Raw genomic sequence first — 25229 nt, forward strand, 5'->3', positions numbered from 1 at the left:
TTTGCTCTCGAGCTGTTTCAGATCACAGTCAGGATTAATTACATGTGGGCTGGCAGCGTGTCTCGACTGGTTACACAGTGCATTCTAACACCAGTATTAAGCAATGCTGTTGGTGGAAGGAGAGCTTTTTGCATATTGTTGTGGTTGTGAGCAGATCAAAACTGAGCCTGTTGTATGAAGGGCCGAGCTGAGCAGCAGGAAGGAGGCACATACCCTTCCCTCTCCAAACTCCAGCCTGCCGCCCTCCTGTCGCAAAGGAGAGGTAGGTTCTTCTCTATAGATTGAGATTCCATCAGTTCTGAGGACCCTGCATGTGCTATGTGACCTGGGCAGGTACGTTATCTGTGGGGAGTCACAGGCACAGGCGCACATCACTGTTTGGACCTGCTATCCACAGTCACTGGCCCTGCACCACTTGATTGATCCCAACATACTTTAACTGTGGATCCAGCCTATTGGCTACTCACAGTGTATGTGCAGACTCTCTTTAACGGTTATATAGCATCGGACGGAAATGTTTTAATCCTGGCAGTAATTAATACTAAGGGGGAGGAGTTTTAATCCTGGCAGTAATTAATACTGAGGGGGAGGAGTTTTAATCCTGTCAGTAATTAATACTGAGGGGGAGGAGTTTTAAACCTGTCAGTAATTAATACTGAGGGGGAGGAGTTTTAATCCTGTCAGTAATTAATACTGAGGGGGAGATGTTTTAATCCTGTCAGTAATTAATACTGCGGGGGAGATGTTTTAATCCTGTCAGTAATTAACACTGAGGGGATGTTCTAAACCTGTCAGTAATTAATACTGAGGGGGATGTTCTATTCCTGTCAGTAATTAATACTGAGTGAGATGTTTTAATACTGTTAGTAATTAATACTGAGGGGGATGTTCTGAACCTGTCAGTAATTAATACTGAGGGAGATGTCCTAATCCTGTCAGTAATTAATATTGAGGGGGATGTTTTAATCATGTCAGTAATTAATACTGAGGGAGATGATCTAAACCTGTCAGTAATTAATACTGAGGGAGATGTTTTAATCCTGTCAGTAATTAATGTTGAGGAAGATGTTCTAAACCTGTCAGTAATTAATACTGAAGGAGATGTTCTAAACCTGTCAGTAATTAATACTGAGGGGGAGGAGTTTTAATCCTGTCAGTAATTAATACTGAGGGAGATGTTTTAATCCTGTCAGTAATTAATACTAAGGGGAATGTTCTAATGCTGTCAGTAATTAATACTGAGGGGGATGTTTTAATCCTGTCAGTAATTAACACTGAGGGGGATGTTCTAATCCTGTCAGTAATTAATACTGAGGGGGATACTTTAATCCTGTCAGTAATTAATGCTGAGGGGGAGGAGTTTTAATCCTGTCAGTAATTAATACTGAGGGGGCGGAGTTTTAATCCTGTCAGTAACTAATACTGAGGGGGATGTTCTAATCCTGTCAGTAATTAATACTGAGGGGGATGTTCTAATCCTGTCAGTAATTAATACTGAGGGGGATGTTCTAATCCTGTCAGTAATTAATACAGAGGGGGATGTTTTAATCCTGTCAGAAATTAATACTGAGGGGGGGGAGTTTTAATCCTGTCAGTAATTAATACTGAGGGGGAGGAGTTTTAATCCTGTCAGTAATTAATACTGAGGGAGATGTTTTAATCCTGTAAGTAATTAACACGTAGGGGGATATTCTAAACCTGTCAGTAATTAATACCGAGGAAGATGTTTTAATCATGTCAGTAATTAATACTGAGGGAGATGTTTTAATCCTGTCAGTAATTAATACTAAGGGGGATGTTCCAATGCTGTCAGTAATTAATACTGAGGGGGATGTTTTAATCCTGTCAGTAATTAATACTGAGGGGAATGTTTTAATCCTGTCAATAATTAATACTGAGGGGGGTGTTCTAATCCTGTCAGTAATTAATACTGAGGGAGATGTTCTAATCCTGTCAGTAATTAATACCGAGGGAGATGATCTAAACCTGTCAGTAATTAATACTAAGGGAGATATTTTAATCCTGTCAGTAATTAATATTGAGGGAGATGTTCTAAACCTGTCAGTAATTAATGCTGAGAGAGATGTTTTAATCCTGTCAGTAATTAATACTGAGGGGGATGTTTTAATCCTGTCAGTAATTAATACTGAGGGGGAGGAGTTTTAATCCTGTCAGTAATTAATACTGAGGGGAGGAGTTGTAATCCTGTCAGTAATTAATACTGAGGGGGATGTTCTAATCCTGTCAGTAATTAATACTGAGGGGGATGTTCTAATCCTGTCAGTAATTAATACTGAGGGGGATATTCTAATCCTGTCAGTAATTAATACAGAGTGGGATGATTTAATCCTGTCAGTAATTAATACTGAGGGGGATGTTTTAATCCTGTCAGTAATTAATACTGAGGGGGAGGAGTTTTAATCCTGTCAGTAATTAATACTGAGGGAAATGTTTTAATCCTGTCAGTAATTAACACGTAGGGGGATATTCTAAACCTGTCAGTAATTAATACCGAGGAAGATGTTTTAATCATGTCAGTAATTAATACTGAGGGTGATGTTTTAATCCTGTCAGTAATTAATACTAAGGGGGATGTTCCAATGCTGTCAGTAATTAATACTGAGGGGGATGTTTTAATCCTGTCAGTAATTAATACTGAGGGGGATGTTTTAATCCTGTCAGTAATTAATACTGAGGGGTTGTTCTAATCCTGTCAGTAATTAATACTGAGGGAGATGTTCTAATCCTGTCAGTAATTAATACCAAGGGAGATGATCTAAACCTTTCAGTAATTAATACTAAGGGAGATATTTTAATCCTGTCAGTAATTAATATTGAGGGAGATGTTCTAAACCTCTCAGTAATTAATGCTGAGAGAGATGTTTTAATCCTGTCAGTAATTAATACTGAGGGTGATGTTTTACTCCTGTCAGTAATTAATACTAAGGGGAATGTTCTAATGCTGTCAATAATTAATACTGAGGGGAATGTTTTAATCCTGTCAGTAATTGATACTGAGGGGATATTTTAATCCTGTCAGTAATTGATACTGAGGGGTGATGTTCTAATCCTGTCAGTAATTAATACTGAGGGGTTGCTTTAATCCTGTCAGTAATTAATACTGAGGGGGAGGCGTTTTAATCCTGTCAGTAATTAATTCTGAGGGGGAGGAGTTTTAATCCTGTCAGTAATTAATACTGAGGGAGATCTTTGAATCCTGTCAGTAATTAATACTGAGGGAGATGTTCTAGACCTGTCAGTAATTAACACTGAGGGAGATCTTTTAATCCTGTCAGTAATTAACACTGAGGGGGATGTTTTAATCCTGTCAGTAATTAATACTGAGGGTGATGTTCTAATCCTGTCAGTAATTAATACTGAGGGGGAGGAGTTTTAATCCTGTCAGTAATTAATACTGAGGGGGATATTCTAATCCTGTCAGTAATTAATACTGAGTGGGATGTTCTAATCCTGTCAGTAATTAATACTGAGGGGGATGTTTTAATCCTGTCAGTAATTAATACTGAGGGGGATATTCTAAACCTGTCAGTAATTAACACTGAGGGAGATGTTTTAATCCTGTCAGTAATTAAAACTGAGGGGGATGTTTTAATCCTGTCAGTAATTAAAACTGAGGGGGATGTTCTAATCCTGTCAGTAATTAATACTGAGGGCGATTTTTTAATCCTGTCAGTAATTAATACTGACGGGGAGGAGTTGTAATCCTGTCAGTAATTAATACTGAGCGAGATGTTTTAATCCTGTCAGTAATTAATACTGAGGGGGATGTTCTAAACCTGTCAGTAATTAACACTGAGGGAGATATTTTAATCCTGTCAGTAATTAATACTGAGGGCGATGTTTTAATCCTGTCAGTAATTAATACTGAGGGGGATGTTATAATCCTGTCAGTAATTAATACTGAGGGGGATGTTCTAAACCTGTCAGTAATTAATACTGAGGGGGATGTTCTAATCCTGTCAGTAATTAATACTGAGGGGGATGTTCTAATCCTGTCAGTAATTAATACTGAGGGGGATGTTCTAAACCTGTCAGTAATTAATACTGAGGGGGATGTTCTAATCCTGTCAGTAATTAATACTGAGGGGGATGTTCTAATCCTGTCAGTAATTAATACTGAGGGGGATGTTCTAATCCTGTCAGTAATTAATACTGAGGGGGATGTTCTAATCCTGTCAGTAATTAATACTGAGGGGGATGTTTAATCCTGTCAGTTTTCAATGTGTATTACACATATATGTTGGAAGTTTGTGCTGTTGCTGCGCTGTGCACTCGGGTGAGGTAAATGAGCATTAATGCTGCCTGAGGGATAAATGCTGGCCAGGACACCGGGCAGAACTCGGTGCTTCTTGCAGACAGTGTGCGGTGAGTGCTCGGGGCGCTGGGGAAGGTCCGCCAGGGTGATGCTGTGTTTGGAAGTTGCCACATTTCCTAAACAGGAAACGTTAACTGTCACAGTTTGAGAAAAGTTTTTCTCTTTCCTGCGGACAGTCGGGGGTTTGGGGCTGTGTGTGGAGGAGGCTGTGGGAAGGACACTGTGTGCTGTGGGATCCCAGGACAGAAAGGTGAGTCCCATCCTTCCAAGCCTTGGGGCGGCTGTGCTGCAGGAGCCCAGTCGTGTCTCACTATCGTGTGTTCTCACACCGGGTGCACCATTACAGAGGCTGCTTGTGTTATGATTGTCCCGGGAGTCTGCCCCTCGCTGGGAGTGATGTCTGTGATGACAGGAATGTGGTGGGAGCTCAGTTCCGGAGTGTCCCAGCACCTCCTGATGGGCTTTCACCTCTCTCCCTGTTTAAACAGTTCATGTCCCACATTCTCCTGGCATTCGTTCAGCTGCTGCACTCACTGGGGGGGGGTTTCAACCCGGCCGGGAACTGACGGGATCGGCTGCAGCTCTGCTTTCACACCCAGCCCGAATTAGGTTAAAATGACCCCCTTCGTCAATCTTAAAGGGAATGGGGAGAGGGCAAGGAAATGAGATTGGAGTAGTTCATTCTGGCACCGCCACCGGTACAGGCGAGGGAGGGGCATCAGCACAGACACTGGCACTGGCCCTCGCCCAAACAGGACACTGGCACAAGCACTGGCAGAGACAAGAGCACTGGGGCAGGCGGTAGCACCACACTGGCACTGGTACAGGCAGAGGCACTGGAACAGGCACAGGTAAAACCAGAGGCACCGGTACAGGCACTGTTGCAGGTAGGGGCACTGGTGAGGTCCCTAAGTGTGCACTGTCTTGTCGATGATTTCCCCAAGTGTGCACCGTCCGGTTGGTGATGTCCCTGAGTGTGCACTGACCTGTCGGTGATGTCCCTGAGTGTGCACTGTCCTGTCGGTGAGCACCCTGAGTGTGCACTGTCCACTTGCTGAGCACCCTGAGTGTGCATTGTCCACTCGGTGAGCACTCTTAGTGTGCACTGTCCTGTCGGTGATTTCCCCGAGTGTGCACCGTCCGGTCGGTGATTTCCCCGAGTGTGCACCGTCCGGTCGGTGATTTCCCCGAGTGTGCACCGTCCGGTCGGTGATTTCCCCGAGTGTGCACCGTCCGGTCGGTGATTTCCCCGAGTGTGCACCGTCCGGTCGGTGATTTCCCCGAGTGTGCACCGTCCGGTCGGTGATTTCCCCGAGTGTGCACCGTCCGGTCGGTGATTTCCCCGAGTGTGCACCGTCCGGTCGGTGATTTCCCCGAGTGTGCACCGTCCACTCGGTGAGGTCCCTGAGTGTGCACCGTCCACTCGGTGATGTCCCTGAGTGTGCATTGTCCACTCGGTGAGGTCCCTGAGTGTGCACTGTCCACTCGGTGATGTCCCTGAATGTGCACTCTCCACTCGGTGATGTCCCTGAGTGTGCACTGTCCACTCGGTGAGGTCCCTGAGTGTGCACTGTCCACTCGGTGATGTCCCTGAATGTGCACTCTCCACTCGGTGATGTCCCTGAGTGTGCACTGTCCACTCGGTGATTTCCCTGAGTGTGCACTGTCCTGCCGGTGAGGTCCCTGAGTGTGCACTGCCCACTCGGTGATGTCCCTGAGTGTGCACTGTCCTGCCGGTGAGGTCCCTGAGTGTGCACTGCCCACTCGGTGATGTCCCTGAGTGTGCACTGTCCTGTCGGTGATGTCCCCGAGTGTGCACTGTCCTGTCGGTGAGCACTCTTAGTGTGCACTGTCCACTCGACGATGTCCCTGAGTGTGCACTATCCACTCGGTGAGCTCCCTGAGTGTGCACTGTCCACTCGGTGAGGTCTCCGATTGTGCACTGTCCTGTCGGTGATGTCCCTGAGTGTGCACTGTCCGCTTGGTGAGGTCTCTGAGTGTGCACTGTCCACTCAGTGAGCACCCTGAGTGTGCAATGTCCCCTCGGAGAGCACCCTGAGTGTGCACTGTCCAGTTGGTGAGCACCCTGAGTGTGCACTGTCCAGTTGGTGAGCACCCTGAGTGTGCAATGTCCCCTCGGTGAGCAGCCTGAGTGTGCACTGTCCCCTCGGTGAGCACCCTGAGTGTGCACTGTCCAGTTGGTGAGCACCCTGAGTGTGCAATGTCCCCTCGGTGAGCACCCTGAGTGTGCACCGTCCACTCGATGATTTCCCTGAGTGTGCACCGTCCGGTCGGTGATTTCCCCGAGTGTGCACCGTCCGGTCGGTGATTTCCCCGAGTGTGCACCGTCCGGTCGGTGATTTTCCCGAGTGTGCACCGTCCGGTCGGTGATTTTCCCGAGTGTGCACCGTCCGGTCGGTGATTTCCCCGAGTGTACACCGTCCGGTCGTTGATTTTCCCGAGTGTGCACCGTCCACTCAGTGAGATCCCTGAGTGTGCACCGTCCGGTCGGTGATTTCGTGAGTGTGCACTGTCCTCTTGGTGATATCAGTGAATGTGTACTAGCTGTTGGTGATGTCCCTGAGTGTGCACTGTTCCGACAGTGAGGTCACTTAGTGTGTAGTGTCCGGTGAGTGACCTCCTTGAGAGTGCACCGCCACATCGGTGAGGTCACTGAGTGTGCACTGTACTGTTGGTGATGTTCATGATTGTGTGCTGTCCTGTCGGTGAGGTCCCTGAGTGTGCACTGTCCTGTCGGTGAGGTCCCTGAGTGTGCACTGTCCTGTCAGTGAGGTCCCTGAGTGTGCACTGTCCTGTCGGTGAGGTCCCTGAGTGTGCACTGTCCTGTCGGTGATGTCCCTGAGTGTGCACTGTCCTGTCGGTGAGTTCCTTGAGTGTGCACTGTCCTGTCGGTGAGGTCCTTGAGTGTGCACTGTCCTGTCGGTGAGGTCCCTGAGTGTGCACTGTCCTGTCGGTGAGGTCCCTGAGTGTGTACTGTCCTGTCGGTGAGGTCCCTGAGTGTGCACTGTCCTGTCGGTGAGGTCCGTGAGTGTGCACTGTCCTGTCGGTGAGGTCCCTGAGTGTGCACTGTCCACACGATAAGGTCCCTGAGTGTGCGCTGTCCGGTCGGTGAGGTCCCTGAGTGTGCACTGTCCACTCGGTGAGCACCCTGAGTGTGCACTGTCCACTCGGTGATGTCCCTGAGTGTGCACTGTCCACTCGGTGAGGTCCCTGAGTGTGCACTGTCCTGTCGGTGAGGTCCCTGAGTGTGCACTGTCCACTCGGTGCGGTCCCTGAGTGTGCACTGTCCTGTCGTTGATGTCCCTGAGTGTGCACTGTCCACTCGGTGAGGTCCCTGAGTGTGCACTGTCCACTCGGTGAGGTCCCTGAGTGTGCACTGTCCTGTCGTTGATGTCCCTGAGTGTGCACTGTCCACTCGGTGAGCACCCTGAGTGTGCACTGTCCACTCGGTGATGTCCCTGAGTGTGCATTGTCCACTCGGTGAGGTCCCTGAGTGTGCACTGTCCTGTCGGTGAGGTCCCGGAGTGTGCACTGTCCTGTCAGTGAGGTCCCTGAGTGTGCACTGTCCACTCGCCGATGTCCCTGAGTGTGCACTGTCCACTCGGTGAGCACCCTGAGTGTGCACTGTCCACTCGGTGAGGTCCCTGAGTGTGCACTGTCCTGTCGGTGAGGTCCCTGAGTGTGCACTGTCCACTCGGTGAGGTCCCTGAGTGTGCACTGTCCTGTCGGTGAGGTCCCTGAATGTGCACTGTCCTGTTGGTGAGGTCCCTGAGTGTGCACTGTATGCTCAGTGAGCACCCTGAGTGTGCACTGTCCACTTGGTGAGCACCCTGAGTGTGCACTGTCCACTCGATGATTTCCCTGAGTGTGCATTGTCCTGCCGGTGAGGTCCCTGAGTGTGCACCATCCGGTCTGTGATTTCCCCGAGTGTGCACTGTCCGGTCGGTGATTTCCCCGAGTGTGCACCGTCCGGTCGGTGATTTTCCCGAGTGTGCACCGTCCGGTCGGTGATTTTCCCGAGTGTGCACCGTCCGGTCGTTGATACACCTGAGTGTGCACCGTCCGGTCTGTGATTTTCCCGAGTGTGCACCATCCGGTCGGTGATTTTCCCGAGTGTGCACCGTCCGGTCTGTGATTTTCTTCAGTGTGCACCGTCCGGTCGGTGATTTCGTGAGTGTGCACTGTCCTCTTGGTGATATCAGTGAGTGTGTACTACCTGTTGGTGAGGTCCCTGAGTGTGCACTGTTCCGACAGTGAGGTCACTTAGTGTGTAGTGTCCGGTTAGTGAACTCCTTGAGAGTGCACCGCCACATCGGTGAGGTCCTTGTGCACTGTACTGTTGGTGATGTTCATGATTGTGTGCACTGTCCTGTCAGTGATGTCCCTGAGTGTGCACTGTCCTGTCGGTGAGGTCCCTGAGTGTGCACTGTCCTGTCGGTGAGGTCCTTGAGTGTGCACTGTCCTGTCGGTGAGGTCCCTGAGTGTGCACTGTCCTGTCGGTGAGGTCCTTGAGTGTGCACTGTCCTGTGGTTGAGGTCCCTGAGTGTGCACTGTCCTGTCGGTGAGGTCCTTGAGTGTGCACTGTCCTGTCGGTGAGGTCCCTGAGTGTGCATTGTCCTGTTGGTGAGCACCCTGAGTGTGCACTGTCCACTCGGTGAGCACCCTGAGTGTGCACTGTCCACTCGGTGAGCACCCTGAGTGTGCACTGTCCACTCGGTGAGGTCTGTGAGTGTGCACTGTCCACTCGATGATTTCCCTGAGTGTGCATTGTCCTGCCGGTGAGGTCCCCGAGTGTGCACCGTCCGGTCGGTGATTTTCCCGAGTGTGTACCGTCCGGTCGGTGATTTTCCCGAGTGTGCACCGTCCGGTCGGTGATTTTCCCGAGTGTGTACCGTCCGGTCGGTGATTTTCCCGAGTGTGCACCGTCTGGTCGGTGATTTTCCCGAGTGTGCACCGTCCGGTCTGTGATTTTCCCGAGTGTGCACCGTACAGTCGGTGATTTCCCCGAGTGTGCACCGTCCGGTCTGTGATTTTCCCGAGTGTGCACCGTACAGTCGGTGATTTTCCCGAGTGTGCACCGTCCGGTCGGTGATTTTCCCGAGTGTGTACCGTCTGGTCGGTGATTTTCCCGAGTGTGCACCGTCCGGTCGGTGATTTTCCCGAGTGTTCACCGTCCGGTCTGTGATTTTCCCGAGTGTGCACCGTCCGGTCTGTGATTTTCCGGAGTGTGCACCGTCCGGTTGGTGATTTCGTGAGTGTGCACTGTCCTCTTGGTGTTATCAGTGAGTGTGTACTACCTGTTGGTGAGGTCCCTGAGTGCGCACTGTTCCGACAGTGAGGTCACTTAGTGTGTAGTGTCCGGTTAGTGAACTCCTTGAGAGTGCACCGCCACATCGGTGAGGTCCTTGTGCACTGTACTGTTGGTGATGTTCATGATTGTGTGCACTGTCCTGTCGGTGAGGTCCCTGAGTGTGCACTGTCCTGTCAGTGAGGTCCCTGAGTGTGCACTGTCCTGTCAGTGAGGTCCCTGAGTGTGCACTGTCCTGTCAGTGAGGTCCCTGAGTGTGCACTGTCCTGTCAGTGAGGTCCTTGAGTGTGCACTGTCCTGTCGGTGAGGTCCCTGAGTGTGCGCTGTCCACACGATAAGGTCCCTGAGTGTGCACTGTCCTGTCGGTGAGGTCCCTGAGTGTGCACTGTCCACTCGGTGAGGTCCCTGAGTGTGCACTGCCCACTCGGTGAGGTCCCTGAGTGTGCACTGTCCTGTCGGTGAGGTCCCTGAGTGTGCACTGTCCACTCGGTGAGGTCCCTGAGTGTGCACTGTCCTGTCGGTGAGGTCCCTGAGTGTGCACTGTCCTGTCGGTGAGGTCCCTGAGTGTGCACTGTCCTGTCGGTGAGGTCTCTGAGTGTGCACTGTCCTATCAATGATGTCCCTGAGTGTGCACTGTCCTGTCGGTGAGGTCTCTGAGTGTGCACTGTCCTGTTGGTGAGGTCTCTGAGTGTGCACTGTCCTGTCGGTGAAGTCTCTGAGTGAGCACTGTCCTGTCGGTGAGGTCTCTGAGTGTGCACTGTCCACTCAGTGAGATCCCTGAGTGTGCACTGTCCTGTCGGTGAGGTCTCTGAGTGTGCACTGTCCACTCGGTGAGGTCTCTGAGTGTGCACTGTCCTGTCGGTGAGGTCTCTGAGTGTGCACTGTCCTGTCGGTGAGGTCTCTGAGTGTGCACTGTCCTGTCGGTGAGGTCCTTGAGTGTGCACTGTCCTGTGGTTGAGGTCCCTGAGTGTGCACTGTCCTGTCGGTGAGGTCCTTGAGTGTGCACTGTCCTGTCGGTGAGGTCCCTGAGTGTGCATTGTCCTGTTGGTGAGCACCCTGAGTGTGCACTGTCCACTCGGTGAGCACCCTGAGTGTGCACTGTCCACTCGGTGAGCACCCTGAGTGTGCACTGTCCACTCGGTGAGGTCCGTGAGTGTGCACTGTCCACTCGATGATTTCCCTGAGTGTGCATTGTCCTGCCGGTGAGGTCCCCGAGTGTGCACCGTCCGGTCGGTGATTTTCCCGAGTGTGTACCGTCCGGTCGGTGATTTTCCCGAGTGTGCACCGTCTGGTCGGTGATTTTCCCGAGTGTGCACCGTCCGGTCTGTGATTTTCCCGAGTGTGCAACGTACAGTCGGTGATTTCCCCGAGTGTGCACCGTCCGGTCTGTGATTTTCCCGAGTGTGCACCGTACAGTCGGTGATTTTCCCGAGTGTGCACCGTCCGGTCTGTGATTTTCCCGAGTGTGCACCGTACAGTCGGTGATTTTCCCGAGTGTGCACCGTCCGGTCGGTGATTTTCCCGAGTGTGTACCGTCCGGTCGGTGATTTTCCCGAGTGTGCACCGTCCGGTCGGTGATTTTCCCGAGTGTTCACCGTCCGGTCTGTGATTTTCCCGAGTGTGCACCGTCCGGTCTGTGATTTTCCCGAGTGTGCACCGTCCGGTTGGTGATTTCGTGAGTGTGCACTGTCCTCTTGGTGTTATCAGTGAGTGTGTACTACCTGTTGGTGAGGTCCCTGAGTGTGCACTGTTCCGACAGTGAGGTCACTTAGTGTGTAGTGTCCGGTTAGTGAACTCCTTGAGAGTGCACCGCCACATCGGTGAGGTCCTTGTGCACTGTACTGTTGGTGATGTTCATGATTGTGTGCACTGTCCTGTCGGTGAGGTCCCTGAGTGTGCTGTCCTGTCAGTGAGGTCCCTGAGTGTGCACTGTCCTGTCAGTGAGGTCCCTGAGTGTGCACTGTCCTGTCAGTGAGGTCCCTGAGTGTGCACTGTCCTGTCAGTGAGGTCCCTGAGTGTGCACTGTCCTGTCAGTGAGGTCCTTGAGTGTGCACTGTCCTGTCGGTGAGGTCCCTGAGTGTGCGCTGTCCACACGATAAGGTCCCTGAGTGTGCACTGTCCTGTCGGTGAGGTCCCTGAGTGTGCACTGTCCACTCGGTGAGGTCCCTGAGTGTGCACTGCCCACTCGGTGAGGTCCCTGAGTGTGCACTGTCCTGTCGGTGAGGTCCCTGAGTGTGCACTGTCCACTCGGTGAGGTCCCTGAGTGTGCACTGTCCTGTCGGTGAGGTCCCTGAGTGTGCACTGTCCTGTCGGTGAGGTCCCTGAGTGTGCACTGTCCTGTCGGTGAGGTCTCTAAGTGTGCACTGTCCACTCGGTGAGGTCTCTGAGTGTGCACTGTCCTGTCGGTGAGGTCTCTGAGTGTGCACTGTCCTGTCGGTGAGGTCTCTGAGTGTGCACTGTCCTGTCGGTGAGGTCCTTGAGTGTGCACTGTCCTGTGGTTGAGGTCCCTGAGTGTGCACTGTCCTGTCGGTGAGGTCCTTGAGTGTGCACTGTCCTGTCGGTGAGGTCCCTGAGTGTGCATTGTCCTGTTGGTGAGCACCCTGAGTGTGCACTGTCCACTCGGTGAGCACCCTGAGTGTGCACTGTCCACTCGGTGAGCACCCTGAGTGTGCACTGTCCACTCGGTGAGGTCCGTGAGTGTGCACTGTCCACTCGATGATTTCCCTGAGTGTGCATTGTCCTGCCGGTGAGGTCCCCGAGTGTGCACCGTCCGGTCGGTGATTTTCCCGAGTGTGTACCGTCCGGTCGGTGATTTTCCCGAGTGTGCACCGTCTGGTCGGTGATTTTCCCGAGTGTGCACCGTCCGGTCTGTGATTTTCCCGAGTGTGCACCGTACAGTCGGTGATTTCCCCGAGTGTGCACCGTCCGGTCTGTGATTTTCCCGAGTGTGCACCGTACAGTCGGTGATTTTCCCGAGTGTGCACCGTCCGGTCGGTGATTTTCCCGAGTGTGTACCGTCCGGTCGGTGATTTTCCCGAGTGTGCACCGTCCGGTCGGTGATTTTCCCGAGTGTTCACCGTCCGGTCTGTGATTTTCCCGAGTGTGCACCGTCCGGTCTGTGATTTTCCCGAGTGTGCACCGTCCGGTTGGTGATTTCGTGAGTGTGCACTGTCCTCTTGGTGTTATCAGTGAGTGTGTACTACCTGTTGGTGAGGTCCCTGAGTGTGCACTGTTCCGACAGTGAGGTCACTTAGTGTGTAGTGTCCGGTTAGTGAACTCCTTGAGAGTGCACCGCCACATCGGTGAGGTCCTTGTGCACTGTACTGTTGGTGATGTTCATGATTGTGTGCACTGTCCTGTCGGTGAGGTCCCTGAGTGTGCTGTCCTGTCAGTGAGGTCCCTGAGTGTGCACTGTCCTGTCAGTGAGGTCCCTGAGTGTGCACTGTCCTGTCAGTGAGGTCCCTGAGTGTGCACTGTCCTGTCAGTGAGGTCCCTGAGTGTGCACTGTCCTGTCAGTGAGGTCCTTGAGTGTGCACTGTCCTGTCGGTGAGGTCCCTGAGTGTGCGCTGTCCACACGATAAGGTCCCTGAGTGTGCACTGTCCTGTCGGTGAGGTCCCTGAGTGTGCACTGTCCACTCGGTGAGGTCCCTGAGTGTGCACTGCCCACTCGGTGAGGTCCCTGAGTGTGCACTGTCCTGTCGGTGAGGTCCCTGAGTGTGCACTGTCCACTCGGTGAGGTCCCTGAGTGTGCACTGTCCTGTCGGTGAGGTCCCTGAGTGTGCACTGTCCTGTCGGTGAGGTCCCTGAGTGTGCACTGTCCTGTCGGTGAGGTCTCTGAGTGTGCACTGTCCTGTCAATGATGTCCCTGAGTGTGCACTGTCCTGTCGGTGAGGTCTCTGAGTGTGCACTGTCCTGTCGGTGAGGTCTCTGAGTGTGCACTGTCCTGTCGGTGAAGTCTCTGAGTGAGCACTGTCCTGTCGGTGAGGTCTCTGAGTGTGCACTGTCCACTCAGTGAGATCCCTGAGTGTGCACTGTCCTGTCGGTGAGGTCTCTGAGTGTGCACTGTCCACTCGGTGAGGTCTCTGAGTGTGCACTGTCCTGTCGGTGAGGTCTCTGAGTGTGCACTGTCCTGTCGGTGAGGTCTCTGAGTGTGCACTGTCCTGTCGGTGAGGTCTCTGAGTGTGCACTGTCCTGTCGGTGAGGTCTCTGAGTGTGCACTGTCCACTCGGTGAGGTCCCTGAGTGTGCACTGTCCTGTCGGTGAGGTCCCTGAGTGTGCACTGTCCACTCGGTGAGGTCCCTGAGTGTGCACTGTCCACAAGATAAGGTCCCTGAGTGTGCACTGTCCTGTCGGTGAGGTCCTTGAGTGTGCACTGTCCTGTCGGTGAGGTCCTTGAGTGTGCACTGTCCTGTCGGTGAGGTCCTTGAGTGTGCACTGTCCTGTCGGTGAGGTCCCTGAGTGTGCACTGTCCTGTCGGTGAGGTCCTTGAGTGTGCACTGTCCTGTCGGTGAGGTCCCTGAGTGTGCACTGTCCTGTCAGTGATGTCCCTGAGTGTGCACTGTCCTGTCGGTGAGGTCCCTGAGTGTGCACTGTCCTGTCAGTGATGTCCCTGAGTGTGCACTGTCCTGTCGGTGAGGTCCTTGAGTGTGCACTGTCCTGTCGGTGAGGTCCCTGAGTGTGCACTGTCCTGTTGGTGAGGTCCTTGAGTGTGCACTGTCCTGTGGGTGAGGTCCCTGAGTGTGCACTGTCCTGTCGGTGAGGTCCTTAAGTGTGCACTGTCCTGTCGGTGAGGTCCCTGAGTGTGCACTGTCCTGTCAGTGAGGTCCCTGAGTGTGCAATGTCCTGTCAGTGATGTCCCTGAGTGTGCACTGTCCTGTCAGTGAGGTCCCTGAGTGTGCACTGTCCTGTCAGTGATGTCCCTGAGTGTGCACTGTCCTGTCGGTGAGGTCCCTGAGTGTGCACTGTCCTGTCAGTGATGTCCCTGAGTGTGCACTGTCCTGTCAGTGATGTCCCTGAGTGTGCACTGTCCTGTCAGTGAGGTCCCTGAGTGTGCACTGTCCTGTCAGTGAGGTCCCTGAGTGTGCACTGTCCACACGATAAGGTCCCTGAGTGTGCGCTGTCCTGTCGTTGAGCACCCTGAGTGTGCACTGTCCACACGATAAGGTCCCTGAGTGTGCGCTGTCCTGTCGGTGATGTCCTTGAGTGTGCACTGTCCTGTCAGTGATTTCCCTGAGTGTGCACTGTCCTGTTAGTGAGGTCCCTGAGTGTGCACTGTCCTGTCAGTGAGGTCCCTGAGTGTGCACTGTCCTGTCAGTGATGTCCCTGAGTGTGCACTGTCCACACGATAAGGTCCCTGAGTGTGCGCTGTCCTGTCGGTGAGGTCCCTGAGTGTGCACTGTCCACACGATAAGGTCCCTGAGTGTGCGCTGTCCTGTCGGTGAGGTCCTTGAGTGTGCACTGTCCTGTCAGTGAGGTCCTTGAGTGTGCACTGTCCTGTCGGTGATGTCCCTGAGTGTGCACTGTCCTGTCAGTGATGTCCCTGAGTGTGCACTGTCCTGTCAGTGAGGTCCCTGAGTGCGCACTGTCCACACGATAAGGTCCCTGAGTGTGCAGTGTCCTGTCGGTGAGGTCCCTGAGTGTGCACTGTCCACTCGGTGATGTCCCTGAGTGTGCACTGTCCACTCGGTGAGGTCCCTGAGTGTGCACTGTCCACTCGGTGAGGTCCTTGAGTGTGCACTGTCCTGTCGGTGAGGTCCCTGAGTGTGCACTGTCCTGTCGGTGAGGTCTCTGAGTGTGCACTGTCCTGTCGGTGAGGTCTCTGAGTGTGCGCTGTCCACACGATAAGGTCCCTGAGTGTGCACTGTCCACTCGGTGAGCACCCTGAGTGTGCCCAGTCCTGTCGGTGAGGTCTCTGAGTGTGCACTGTCCACTCGGTGAGCACCCTGAGTGTGCACTATCCACTCGGTGAGCACCCTGAGTGTACACTATCCACTCGGTGAGCACCCTGAGTGTGCACTATCCACTCGGTGAGGTCCCTGAGTGTGCACTGTCCACTCGGTGAGGTCCCTGAGTGTGCACTGTCCAATCGGTGAGCACCCTGAGTGTGCACTGTCCACTCGGTGAGCACCCTGAGTGTGCACTGTCCACTCGGTGATGTAGAGAAGATATTTCCACTTGTGGGGAGGACCAATACTGGGGGCCATAAATCTAAGATCGTCACTAATAAACGCAATCGGGAATTCAGTAGAATCGTCTTTCCCCAGGGAACGGTTAGAATGTGGAACTCGCTACCACAAGGAGTAGTTGGGGCAAATAGCATAGATGCATTTCAGGGGAAGATAGATAAACACGTGGGGGAGAAAGGAATGGAAGGATATGCTGATAAAGTTAGATGAGGGGTGGGAGGAGGCTCGTATGGAGCAGAAACACCAGCATGGACTAGTTGGGCCGAATGGCCCATTTCTGTGCTGTAAAATTCTATGTAATTCTATGTAACATTAATAAACTTGCAGAATGGGTGTGTAATTGGCAAATAAATTTCAATATAGATAAATATGAGGTGGTGCATTTTGGTTGGAGGAATAAGGAGGCCAAGACAAAGCAGCCCGCTTGATTGGCACCCCATCCACCACCCGAAACATTCACTCCCTTCACCACCGGCGTGTTCTTATCTTATATTGATGGCCCCTTCACGTTCCCCTCCAAGTCACGCACCATCCCGACTTGGAAATATATCGCCGTTCCTTCATCATCACTGGGTCAAAATCCTGGAACTCCCTTCCTAACAGCACTGTGGGAGAACCTTCACCACACGGACTGCAGCAGTTCAAGAAGGCGGCTCACCACCACCTTCTCAAGGGCAATTAGGGATGGGCAATAAATGCCGGCCTTTCCAGTGACGCCCACATCCCACGAACAAATAAAAAAGAAACATACTCCATGGAAAATAAGAGTCTAAATGGGGTAGAGGGGCAAAGGGATCTGGGAGAACAGATACACAAATCACTGAAAGTAGCGACACAGATTAATAAGGCCATAAAAAGTGCAAACAAAGCACTGGGGTTCATTCCCAGAGGCATAGAATTAAAAATTAGATAAGTCATGTTAAACTTATATAGAACCTTGGTTCGATCACACTTGGAGTATTGTGCACAGTTCTGTTCTCCATATTATAAAAAGGATATAGAGGCACTGGTGAAGGTGCAAAAAATATTCACAAGAAGTATACCAGAACTGAGGGGATATATTTATCAGTAAAGATTGAATAGACTGGGGCCTTTTTCTCCAGAAAAGAGAAGGTTGAGGGGTGACCTGATAGAGGTCTTTCAAATTATGAGGGTGTTTGATAGGTTTAGACATAGTTTCCACTGGTGGGGGAGTCCAGAACTGGGGGCCATCAATATAAGATAGTCACCAATAAATCCAATAGGGAATTCAGGAGAAACTTCTTTACCCAGAGAGTGATTAGAATGTGGAACTCACTCCCACATGGAGTAGTTGAGGTGAATAGCATCGATGGATTTAAGGGGAAGCTAGATAAACACATGAGGGAGAAAGGGATAGAAGGGGTGAGATGAAGTAGAATGGGAGGCAGATCGTGTGGAGCATAAAGACTGGAATGGAGCAGTTGGATCCAAAGGCCTGTTTCTGTGCTGTCCATTCTATGTAGATTGGTTGAGTTGTGATGATCTGGAATGCACTGCCTGTAAAGGTGGTGGAAGCAGATTCAATAGTAACTTTCAATAGTGAACTGGATAAATACTTGAAAAGGAAAACATTTTCAGGGCTATGGGGCAAGAACAGGGGTAATAGGACTCATATAAGAACATAAGAAATTGGAGCAGGAGCAGGCTCGAGGGGCCGATTGGCCTACTCCTGCTCCAATTTCTTATGTTCTTATAACTCTTCCAGAGAGACGGCACAGGCACGAAGGGCCGAATGGCCTCTTTCTGTGCTGTACGTTTGTATAATTCCATGATAAATCAGGTTTAGCTTGGATTGTGTAGAGCTGTAATGTCAGTTAATGAATAGCTTGGCACTCCTTGTCAATAAATAGCTTGGCACTGCCCATTATCTCCAGTCAATCAATCAGCACACTTGTATCCTACAGTATCCACGTTGCAGTGGGACAGGACTTGGGGAGGGGAAGTGGTTTTATTTCCGAGCCTGTGGTTAGAAACTGGGTGACTCTGCACTTCTGCTTGTGTTGGCTGCGTTGAGCTTGCAGTATTGTGTTGCTGGAGGCACTCTCCCCTCTTCCCGACAAGCTTCCGTCAACGTGCTGGATGGGGGCTACGATCCCAGCCTTGGACAGCGAGGGTGCTTTACCGTGTTAGCAGGTAGGCAGTGCCACCGCCGTGTGGGGTGCATTGGGGCTCGGTGCTGAGCAATGGGTGAGCATTTGGCACACACCGCCAGTCCTTGGCGAGTTGCTGCAGTGCATAGTATCATAGAAAATTTACTGCACAGAAGGAGGCCATTTGGCCCATCATGTCCCGCCGGCCGAAAATGAGCCATCCAGCCTAATCCCACTTTCCAGCACTTGGTCCGTAGCCTTAATGTATTTATAAAACATCCTGTGGATGGTGCACACTGCAGCCACTGTGCACCGGTAGTGAAGGGAGTGAATGTTTAGGGTGGTGGATGGGGTGCCAATCAAGCGGGCTGCTTTGTCCTGGATGGTGTCGAGCTTCTTGAGTGTTGTTGGAGCTGCACTCATCCAGGCAAGTGGAGAGTATTCCATCACACTCCTGACTTGTGCCTTGTAGATGGTGGAAAGGCTTTGGGGAGTCAGGAGGTGAGTCAATCGCTGCAGAATACCCAGCCTCTGACCTGCTCTTTTAGCCACAGTATTTATGTGGCTGGTCCAGTTAAGTTTCTGGTCAGTGGTGACCCCAGGATGTTGATGGTGGGGGATTCGGCGATGGTAATGCCATCAAGGGGAGGTGGTTAGACTCTCTCTTGTTGGAGATGGTCATTGCCTGGCACTTGTCTGGCGCGAATGTTACGTGCCACTTATACGCCCAAGCCTGGATGTTATCTTGCTTCATGCGGGCACGGACTGCCTCATTATCTGCCATCATTGTGTGTGTATTCTACCCTCACTGTATATGTTCTGCCTCACTCTCTGTGTGCTGTACTCTCGCTCTCTGTGTGCTCTACCCTCCCTCTCTCTGTGTGTATTTGCATCTGCTGCCCTGAGTATATTGTATCCTCAGTAGCTCAGAATCAGATAGTGCTGCCGTCGGATTAATGTGGTTTTCAGGGTTGTTATTATTCACGATGAGTGAACAATTATCAGTCGTGAGATGGAGATTAAATTACAACCAGGAAACACATGAAGAATTAAAGTTTAACTCTTCCCTGGTGGGAGTTGGGCTGAGTCGGTAGGCTGTAGGGCAGATGGTTTATAGAAGGAGTCTGCCCTCAGAACTCATAGCTCACACTTGCCCCTTTATATGTCGTGACAGGATAATCATTGCCGGAGTTTCCTAATTGGGCTCTTGAGGAGGTGGGGGTTTCTGGGCAGGGGTGGGTGGAGAAGCCAAACTGATGGACAGGATCCACCTGGAGTAAGCCTGACTTCGGAATACATTGCAGCTGCTTCAATAGCTGGTGACAGGCTCACAATCCAGGCCCTGACAACAGGGGGCGGGAGTTCTGCAGCCACGGGACTGTCCCCTTCCACAGGCCGGCCAGGCACAGGAGCTCACACTGAGGGGGATGGGATACCAGGCCGCCTCACCTCGTTGCAGTGCAGTGGGCCCAGGGACAGCAGGGGATCTTACACTCCCACCACTGCCGCTTTCACTGATGCTTGGGTCTCTGTAATCGGGTACCTCTGATGTTTGAAAAGACTCGCTGACGTCCTTAGCAACACTGGATGTCAGGGGCTCACAGGCATCCCATGCACCCAGCGCTGCTAGGATGCAAGTGGTGGAAGATATGCCATAGAATCACAAAATCGTACAGCACAGAAGGAGGCCATTTGGCCCATCGTGCCTGTACCCGCTCTTTGGAAGAGTTTCCCGATTAGCCCCACTCCCCTGCTCTTTCCCTATAGGGTCGGTTCAGTTGAGTCGCACAGAGGCCTATGGGCAAGAGCTGAATCCCTTGAGGATGAAGCTTAATGGTTGAACAAAGCAAGATGTCTGCCCTGGATCACCACTGTGACTGTGATAGCCTGGTACTGGGAGTGATGTCTAAAGAAAGAAAGGACTCGTATTTCACAACCTCAGGACGTCCCAAGGTGTTTTACAGCCGATTAAGTACTTTTTTGAAGTGTAGTCACTGTCGTGATGTAGGAAATGCAGCAGCCAATTTACGCACAGCAAGATCCCACAAACAGCAATGTGATGATGACCAGATAATCTGTTTTAGTGATGTTGGTTGAGAGATAAATATTGACCAGGACACTGGGGAGAACTCCCCTGCTCTTCTTCAAAATAGTGCCATGGGATCTTTTACATCCCCCTGAGAGGGCAGACGGGACCTTGGTTTAACATCTCATCCGAAAGATGGCACCTCCGACAGTGCAGCACTCCCTCAGTACGGCACTGGGAGTATCAGCCCGGATTCTGTGCTCAAGTGTCTGGAGTGGGACTTCAACCTACGACCTTCTGACTCAGAAGTGATGGAACCCCCATCCTAACAGCACTGTGGGAGAACCTTCACCACACGGACTGCAGCGGTTCAAGAAGGCGTCTCACCACCACCTTCTCAAGGGCAGTTAGGGATGGGCAATAAATGCCGGCCTCGCCAGTGACGCCCACATCCCATGAAAGCGTACAGACTTTAAACCAAACATAAGTGATTACATAGAATTACATAGAATTTACAGCACAGAAACAGGCCATTCGGTGTTTATGCTCCACATGAGCCTCCTCCCACCGTTCTTCATCTCACCCTATCATCATATCCTTCTATCCCTTTCTCCTTCTTGTGTTTATTGAGCTTCCCCTTAATTGCATCTATGTTATTCGCCTCAACTACTCCTTGTGGGAGTGAGTTCCACGTTCTCACCACTCTCTGGGTAAAGAAGTTTCTCCTGAATTCCCTATTGGATTTATTAGTGACTATTTTATATTTATGGCCTCTAGTCCTGGTCTCTCCCACAAGTGGAAACATCTTCTCTACATCTACCCTCTCGGGCCCTATCATTATTTTAAAGACTCCTATCAAGCCACCCCTCACTCCTCTTTTCTAGAGAAAAGAGCCCCAGCCTGTTCAGTCTTGCCTGATAGGTATAATCTCTCAGTTCTGGTATCATCCCAGTAAATCTTTTTGGCGCCTTCTCCAGTGCCTCTATGTCGCTTTTAGTAATATGGAGATCTGAACTGTACACAGTACTCTAAGGAATGAGGCACTTCAGATATGTGGAGAGGTTGGAGGAGCTGGGATTGTTCTCTTTCGAACAGAGAAGGTTAAGGGGAGATTTAATTGAGATGCTCAAAATTTTGAGGGGTTTTGACAGAGTAAATAAGGAGAAACTGTTTCCAGTGGCAGAAGGGTCGGTAACCAGAGGACACAGATTTAAGGTAATTGGCAAAAGAACCAGAGGAGAATTCTTTACACAGCGAGTTGTTCTGATCTGGAATGCACTGCCTGAAAGGGTGGTGGAAGCAGATTCAATAATAACTTTCAAAAGGGAATTGGATAAATACTTGAAGGGGAAAAAATTGCAGGATCATGGGGATAGGGCAGGGGAGTGGGACTAATTGGATAGCTCTTTCAAAGAGTCAGCACAGGCACGAGGGGCCAGTTGGGCCGAATGGCCTGTTTCTGTGCTGTAAATTCTGTTTAATTCTACGTAATTCTATGATGTCCTGTGTTGGAAGATTCTACGATTCTATTCTCGGACATTGGGGCGTGTCTCCAGAGTGACTGTGGAGCTGTGAATGTTGCCAGAGGTTGTATGAAGTGAACTGCTGAAAACACACACTCAGGACTGCTCCCTTGCACGGGGGAGGAGAGGGAGAGGGAAGGGGAGAGGGAGGGGGGAAGGGGAGAGCGAGGAAGAGGTGGAGGGGGAGAGGGAGGCGGAGGGGAGAGGGAGGGAAGGAGAGGGAGGCGGAGGCAAAGGGGAGAGGGAGGCAGAAGGGAGAGGGAGGCGGAGGGGAGATGGACGGAAGGGAGAGGGAGGGAGAGCAGGGAGGGGAAGGAGAGGGGGGGGAGAGAGAGGGAGAGAGAGAGAGTGGGAGGGCGAGAGGGAGGCGGAGGGGAGGGGAGGGAAGTGGAGGGAGAGGGAGGCAGAGGGGAGAGGGAGGCGGAGGGGAGATGGACGGAACGGAGAGGGAGGGAGAGCAGGGGGAGAGAGAGGGAGAGCAGGGGGAGAGAGAGAGAGAGGGGGGGAGAAAGAGAGGGGGGAGAGGGAGGCGGAGGGAGAGGGAGGGAGGGGGAGGGAAGAGGGAGGGAGGGGGAGGGAAGTGGAGGGAGAGGGAGGCAGAGGGGAGAGGGAGGCGGAGGGAAGAGGGACGGAAGGGAGAGGGAGGGACAGCAGGGAGGGGAAGGGGAAGGGGGGAGAGAGAGAGAGGAGGAGAGAGAGGGAGAGGGAGGGGCAGAGGCAGTCCCCTGCTTCTCACTGTGTACTGAGTCTGTGCGGGGAGGGGAGGAGAGAGAAAGACAGGTCGGGGGGGGGGGGAGAGAGAGAGGGGGAGAGGGGAGGGACAGAGAGGGAGAGAGAGGGAGGGAAAGAGGAAGGGAGGGAGAGAGAGAGGGAGAGAGAGAGAGAGAGAGAAAGAGAGAGAGGGAGGGAGGGAGAGAGAGAGAGGGAGGGAGAGAGAGAGAGAAAGAGAGAGAGGGAGGGAGAGAGAGAGGGAGGGAGAGAGAGAGAGGGAGGGAGAGAGAGAGAGAAAGAGAGAGAGGGAGGGAGAGAGAGAGAGGGAGGGAGAGGGGCAGTCCCGTTACTTCTCGCTGTATATTGAGTGTGTGCAGGGAGAGAGGAGGGGGGGAGGGGAGAGAGAGGGAGAGACAGAGAAGGGGGGGAGAGAGAGAGGGAGGGGAGGAGCAGCCCCACTGCGTACGAGTGTGTGTGGGGAAGGGAGGGGAGGGGCAGTCCCACTGCTGGAACTGATGCAGCTTTTTTTTTGAACAGGACTTCCTGATATTGTGCGGACAGCACGCAGCTGCACTGCAGTGTCTGGGGTTTTTTTGTCTGCTTACCTTTGGCGGCGAGGAGACAGGGAGGAACTTTCCGGAACCTTTCCTCAGGAGAGGCCGGCCGTGACAGAGTGAACCGGAGAGTGAGTGTAGGCCGGACACGTCAAATGGCCTCGTCTCGTGGCCCAGTGGAGGGAGGCTCATTGGTTTTGAAGTATCTGGTGAGGATCCTCCATTGTTGCTGTGTGGACCGAGTTTGCGGAATGTGGTACTTCATTCCCTTCCACTCCTCCCAATTCTGGCCTCTTGCGCATCCCCAATTTTAATCGTTCCACCATTGGCGGCCGTGCCTTCAGCTGCCTAGGCCCTAAGCCCTGGAATTCCCTCCCTAAACCCCTCCGCCTCTCTCTCCTCCTTTAAGACGCTCCTTAAAACCGGCCTCTCTGACCAGCCTGTCCTAATGTCTCCTTATGTGGCTCGGTGTCAAATTTTGTTTGATAACTGCTCCTGTGAAGCGCCTCGGGACGTTATCCTACGGTAAAGGCGCTATATAAATGCAAGCCGTTGTTGTTGTTGCAGGTCCAGCAGCGATTGGTCTGAGAGGGTCGGGAGACGGAGATGGAAGTAGCCAGGCCTGAAATGGAAGCGGCCCACAAAGCCCTGCCTGGCGCCAGGCAACGGATCTCCATGGTTACGTCTCCGCTGAGAGCCGCCTGTCGCATTCGCCACAAGTACCTGGTGATGAAAAAGAGGCGTGGCTTCGGGACGGAGCAGAGTGAGCCAGCGGGCGGGGAGGGATCGGGGGCAGGCCGGTGTCCGCCCCTGAAGGGTCAGGAGGCCTCGGAGCGCCCTCTCAGGCGCAAGGCCAAGCCGGCCGAGTACTTCACCTTCGAGAAGCCCACCGTCAGACCCCTGAAGAGACGGCGGTCCAGTAAAAGGCGCAAAGTGCTGTACCCAAACGGTACCAGGAAGTACTTACCTGAGGAGAAAAAAAGCAAGGCCAAATATTGCCTCTTCCTGCTCAGTATCATCGTTTGCTTTCAGATATACAATGCCATCGAGAACCTGGATGACAACGTGCTGAAATATGACTTGGTCGGCCTTGAGAAAACACTCAAGAGGGAGGTTTTTGGGCAGCCAGCTTCTATAGACAGTCTTATGAATTTGCTAAAGGACTATCTGGCCACCCACATTCACAATAAACCCCTGGTGCTGTCTCTCAACGGCCCGATTGGGGTCGGGAAGAGCCTGGTCGGAAGACTGCTCGCCAAGCACTTCCGCTCAGTACTGAGTGACCAGCTGGTGTACCAGTATTTTGTGCTGCATCACTGCCCGACGCGGCAGGGCATCGACAGTTGCCAGCAGGAGATGGCGGGTGGCATCTCTGACATGGTCAATCGCGCAGAGGAGGAGGAGAAGATCCCACTGCTCATCTTTGACGAGGTGGAGTTCATGCAGCCGGCCCTCTTGGACTTCCTGCAGAATTACTTCCAGCCCAACCAGACCAACGAGTTCCTGAATGCCGTGTATGTTTTAATCAGCAACTACGGGCAGGGCGAGATAACAAAGTTTGTCCTCCACAACGGTTCCAGTGGTATGTTGAGACAGCCGGCCAAATCAGAAGAGCTTCTCTTCGTTGTCCAGTCGACATTGGTCAACTCTCACCCACTCTGGAAGCATGCAGATATTATCCCGTTCACCTTACTGGAGAGGGCCCACGTACTGGACTGCTTCTTGGAAGAGATGATGAGGGAAGGATTCTACCCAGACACTGCCCACCTGGAGGAGCTGTCCAGGGAGCTGAACTATTACTCAGTGGGTGACCGGCAGTACTCTGTTCTTGGCTGCAAGCAGGTTGTCTCCAAAGTAAACTTGTTGCATTAAGGGGCGGTGCGCGGATTCCCAAACCGTGCGTCAATCCGACAACAACACAAGGCGTTGCCGGGTTAGTCGAGTTCACTGGTCGACCCGTCTCATGCCACTGGGTCACAATCATCGGAACAGCCGCTAACTTCCAGAGACAACTTCCAGAGCAGTAACTCAGGCGGAGTGGAGTGGATCAACAGTCTTCAGAGGCGATTCTGGTCTCCTCTGGGTGCACGAGTATGTGTGGGTTCACCAACGTGAACGGCCAATCCGACTGATGGGGTGTTTACTCCGCTGCCTCTTTGCACTAATCCAGATCAGTTCACTATTGGACCATGGATTTATATTGACTGTGTGGGGGAGGGGGAGTGAGGGGATGGGGATAGGGAGAGAGAGGGGAGAGGGATAGGGAGAGAGAGGGGAGAGGGATAGGGAGAGAGAGGGGAGAGGGATCGTGAGAGAGGGGAGAGGGATAGAGAGAGAGAGGGGAGAGGGATAGAGAGAGAGAGGGGAGAGGGATAGAGAGAGAGAGGGGAGAGGGATAGGGAGAGAGAGGGGAGAGGGATAGTGAGAGAGGGGAGAGGGATAGAGAGAGAGAGG

The 25229-nt window shown here is 52.3% G+C and overlaps 1 protein-coding gene across 7 annotated transcripts; it reads left to right on the forward strand.

Annotated features, from left to right (window-relative positions):
- Positions 1-24986, forward strand: LOC137300376 (torsin-4A-B-like). Of its 7 annotated transcripts, none has more exons than XM_067969461.1 (3): positions 2-262; positions 22759-22984; positions 23343-24986. In XM_067969461.1, the coding sequence occupies exon 3, from the start codon at positions 23382-23384 to the stop codon at positions 24645-24647; it is 1266 nt and encodes a 421-aa protein (XP_067825562.1). In that variant the 5' UTR covers positions 2-262; positions 22759-22984; positions 23343-23381; the 3' UTR covers positions 24648-24986. The 7 variants fall into 7 exon arrangements, with proteins under 7 accessions (XP_067825565.1, XP_067825562.1, XP_067825566.1 ...); XM_067969459.1 differs by lacking the exon at positions 2-262 and adding an exon at positions 4523-4586; XM_067969460.1 differs by lacking the exon at positions 2-262 and adding an exon at positions 17850-18004.
- The last annotated feature ends 243 nt before the right edge of the window (positions 24987-25229 follow it).

This window comes from Heptranchias perlo, chromosome 31 (genome assembly GCF_035084215.1).
Source record: "Heptranchias perlo isolate sHepPer1 chromosome 31, sHepPer1.hap1, whole genome shotgun sequence".
NCBI lineage: Eukaryota > Metazoa > Chordata > Chondrichthyes > Hexanchiformes > Hexanchidae > Heptranchias > Heptranchias perlo.